Source organism: Otolemur garnettii, unplaced genomic scaffold (genome assembly GCF_000181295.1).
Source record: "Otolemur garnettii isolate 467f Iridium unplaced genomic scaffold, OtoGar3 scaffold00094, whole genome shotgun sequence".
In the NCBI taxonomy this organism is placed as follows: domain Eukaryota; kingdom Metazoa; phylum Chordata; class Mammalia; order Primates; family Galagidae; genus Otolemur; species Otolemur garnettii.
Genome location: NW_003852489.1, coordinates 1,065,181 through 1,069,426, shown reverse-complemented (window position 1 = coordinate 1,069,426; position 4,246 = coordinate 1,065,181). Strand labels below are relative to the sequence as shown.

The 4,246-nt window shown below is 41.9% G+C and overlaps 1 protein-coding gene across 1 annotated transcript in view; it reads left to right on the top strand.

Annotated features, from left to right (window-relative positions):
* The first annotated feature begins 2,575 nt into the window (after positions 1–2,575).
* The window catches only part of CUNH17orf67 (chromosome unknown C17orf67 homolog), a 31,094-nt gene continuing 29,423 nt past the window's right edge, over positions 2,576–4,246 (top strand). Inside the window, exons 1-2 of the mRNA XM_003795635.2 lie at positions 2,576–2,636; positions 3,478–3,578. Coding sequence (XP_003795683.1) covers positions 2,576–2,636; positions 3,478–3,578 — 162 coding nt within the window. The remainder of the gene's footprint in view (positions 2,637–3,477; positions 3,579–4,246) is intronic.

Below are 4,246 nucleotides of genomic sequence, written 5' to 3'. Positions count from 1 at the left end.
AACCCACCAGCTCTGGTGTATGTGGCTGGTGTCTTAGCTACTTGAGCTACAGGCGCTGAGCCCTAATGAAAGATTCTTAAGCAGGGAAATGATGAAGTTTAACTTCTTTGTTCTATTTCTATTTTATGAGGATCATCATTGCTGCTGCATGAATAATCCATTGAAGTGAATAGGGAGGGAAACTTGGACACCAGCTGGAATCCTGGTGCAGAAAGCTGGGTGAGAGGGATGGTGGCGGGTTCAAACCCAGCCCTGGCTGAACTGCAACGAACTTAACATCTCTGGATCTCACTTTCCTTATTTGTAAATGGAAATGGATGATGATGAATAGTGCCAGATGCCATGAGGTTCACAGTTTTCCTTAGATCCTTTGTCACACATTCCCACAAGGTAACCTGTAGTCCCAGCTACTCGGGAGCTGAGGCAGGAGAATCGCCTAGGCCCAGGAATTGGAGGTTGCTGTGAGCTGTGTGACGCCACAGTACTCTACCGAGGGTGATAAAGTGAGACTCTGTCTCTACCAAAAAAAATTGTTTTTGGACCTTTTTTATTAAAAAAGTGTGGTAACTAGAAAAATTTAAATTACATATGTGGCTTACATCTGTGGCTCTCACGTTATTGGACTGAGCTGACACAGACAAAAGTCACTAAATTAAAAAAAATATTGTTCTGAAACAATCTCACTCTATACCCAGATTGGAGTTCAGTAGCATAATGATAGCTCACTGTAACTTCAAATTCCCGGGTTCAAGCAATCCTCTTGCCTCAGCCTTCCAAGTAGCTAGGACTATAAGCATGCTTCACTAGGCCTGGCTAATTAAAACAATTTTTTTTGTAGAGATGGGGATCTCACTGCATTGCTCAGACTGGTCTCAAACTCTTGGCCTCAAGTGATCCTCCCACCTTAGTCTCCCAAAGCACCGGGATTATGGGCATGAGCCACTGAGCCTGGTCTAAAAAGTATTTTTAGAGTAAGCGTACATTGGATACATTAGAAATTTCCAGCTGGGCATAGATTTCTAGCTAGGTGTAGACTTTTGGGGTACACAGAAGATGTTCATTTGATATCATAATAAAACAATACAGTTAGGGTCCTGTCCAACCACAAAGAGCAAAAGGAAGGAAAGATTCGAACTTGAACATAAAACTTCAAGATATTTGATGTGACAAGTATATATTTTAAAAATAATGCTCCTAAAATGCCTCAGTTGTTGACAACTGCAAGAAAACAGAAAAAAGTCAATAGCAACACAGTTGAAACCAAATTTAGAGCAAATGAATGTGTGAGGCAACTTTTCTAGCAGTGAGCATTTTTCTTTTCTCATTTACAGTCTTCTTAAAATATCTTCATACCAACTGAGTGGGCAGGATGTTTAGGTGGAATATCAGTTACACAACATTAGCATAAACTGGGACAGCTACAGATAGGGTATTGTTTTCTGTTGAGCTGGTAAAGTGACCACCGAAACACCAGATCAGTTCTCTGAATGGAGAATTTTATCCAAATAAATGCCACCTACTTTCCAGATATATTTATAATGTATTTAATATACAAATACAATACATTTGATAATTTCTTCATGGGACATTTATAGGTGATTTGAACTTAAAAGGACTTTAGCTTCTTCAGATTTTATTCTGTTTATAAGAATAACCTTCAGTCTGGGGCAAGGTTGTTTGCAGTCTTGCTGAAGGCATGCTGTGTAAGGTCCTATAAATGAGGAAGGCCACCCCTGAGGTCATGGAGCTTAATAGGAAGAGCATGCATTCTAGGTTTGAAGACTCTGGCTCTACCTTGGCATCCATAACATGTGAACTTGGACTTGACTTCACATCTCTGGATCTCACTTTCCTTATTTGTAAAATGGAAATGGATAATGATGATAGCGCCAGATGCCATGAGGTTCATAATTTTCCAAACATCCTTTGTCACACCACCCCCCCCCCCCAAGGTAGGCACTTCCTTTTTATAGAAGAGGAAACTCAAGTTCAGAAAGGGTGAATGACTTAAGGTTACATTGGTAGAAAGAGGTGAAGCCAGGATTTGAACCTTGGTTTTCCTGGCACCAAAATCAGCTGGATTTTTTTTTCCCCTCTTAGCATACCGCTTATTAATTTTCCTGCTCACCTCTGAAATTACTGGGAAAGTCAACTTAGACTGATGAATGGGTTTTGCAAAAATGTCATAAAACGCGCAAATGTACGAGATTATCAATCCTCAATGAAAAGGGAACGTAAAAGGAAGCTCCAGGTAAATATTCCTAACCACTGTATGAGATATATCTATCAGTTGGAGTAAAATGAATTTCACATGTTGTTTTCAGATTCAAGCTCTGAAGCTTAGATGACAAAGGGGTAATTTCCTTCCTCGGGATGAAAATTTACAGGAATTCAGAGGAAACGATTTCAGGGGTCATTTCTAAAACACTCAAGAGTCAGATGCACTTGGCATCATACATTAAGTCCCGTTCAAAGTCTTAAACAAACATCAGGCCTGACCTGGCGTCCGTCAAGTAGGCTGGCTCTGTCTGGGAGAATTCATTCAGCAACCAGCAGAGAGACGTCCCGAGGCAGGATGGAGAAATTTCTTGTGCTTCTGCTTGTGCTGTCTCTTCCCTTCCTGACTATCGTCTCAGGTGGGCATTTGCTCCAGAGAACGTCGTCTCTTTCTATGCTGACGTGATATACTACAACAATAGTTTCTTTGGTATTTTCAAGTATATATTTTTTTCATTTAAAATAGTAGGTAGTCTATAATGTAAAGGTATTTCAATGCTCTTTCTTTTTCTTTCTGTAAGAGCAGGCTTACAGAATTGTTATCATTAATACGTCTTTAAATGTGCTTGAGAACTAATTCTTCAAAATGCTGATCGTAGCTTTACTTTCTTTATCGATCATACGAAATCACCAAATGTTGATAATACTTCGATGGGCATGTGATAATATCTTTTAGAATTTGCATGTGATTATCAAAACAATGTAATTTTACTGTTATAATAATTCTCTTTGAGGGACTGTAATTTATTAAGTTTAATTTAAGTTGATAGGTCAGTGGGCATCTTCCAAGTCCAACATTGAACTTGATTCAGTCTGTTGAGGATTTTAAAAATTTCCACCGAAACAAACCTAAAAAACACAGATCAGAGAACTGAAGAAAGTGTTGTGTGTGTGTGTTTTTAACGTTATGTGGTTGTTGTGGAAGAAAATATGTATTCATTAAATTTATACCCACTTTTAAAGGACTAGGCCATTGCAATCAGTAAATGCATTTAGGTGGTGCAGTTTTTTTGCTCTAAGTTAACCATATTAGAAACAATTTAAAATTCCTTCCTGAGCCTTCTGGAATGCCAAGTCCTCTGAGACAAGTCCCTGGGAAAGAACATGAGTGTTCTAACCAAAATTGAACTTGCAAATCCTTTGCCTTGGACTGTGGGGATGGAAAGTGAGAATCCTTAGTGGCTTTCCTGACTTTTCTAGAGGCTTCCCCCATTCTGAAGGAAAAGGAGGCCAAACAGCTCCTGAGATCCCGGCGACAGGACCGGCCGAGCAAACCTGGATTCCCTGATGAACCAATGCGGGTGAGTGCTTGGTTCTGGCATTTTTAAAGGAAACGCAATATTTGAATGCTCATTCACTGCGAAACTGAACTAGGTGTTTGCCCTGGCATGCGAGCTGCTAGTTGGGGGGTCCTGTTAGAGTTTCAGTTATAAGGCACATGCAGTGTCAACCTTTTACCTCCTCATTTTCTCTTCTGGAGGTGCCAGCCTGACCTAACCTGTTGTGAGTATACAGTAGGAACAGTGGGGCTGCTGGTGGGAGCCCCAGGATCCTGAGCTGGCTGCTGGGGACCTGTCCTCTCTAGCTGGAGCCAAGTCTATTTCTCCTTCTTCCTTTGGCCCCGGGGCTGCTGTGGCTGTGGTGGTCAGCCCAAGGCAGGATCTCTGTCTCAGTTGCCTGGGGGTTGGGGTGAGGTCCTGCCCTGATCTGATCACTCTGATTTTGGTCCGTGGCCTCGGCTCTGTCCTGTGGGCTCATGGTGTCCACCTGCACAGTCTTTCGGAGCCAGGCACCCTCTCCTGACTTCATCAGGGGAGTTGAGTAGATGTTGCTAGACCTGGACCCAGTTCAGGCCTTGCTTGGCTCATCCTGTGGCTAAAATAGTCCTGTTTTTGTCCCACCCTGGTGAAGGTAAGTAGCAGTGACCCAAGGAAGAGTGTTTGGGAAGCCAGCGTCTGTGGTCCAGGCT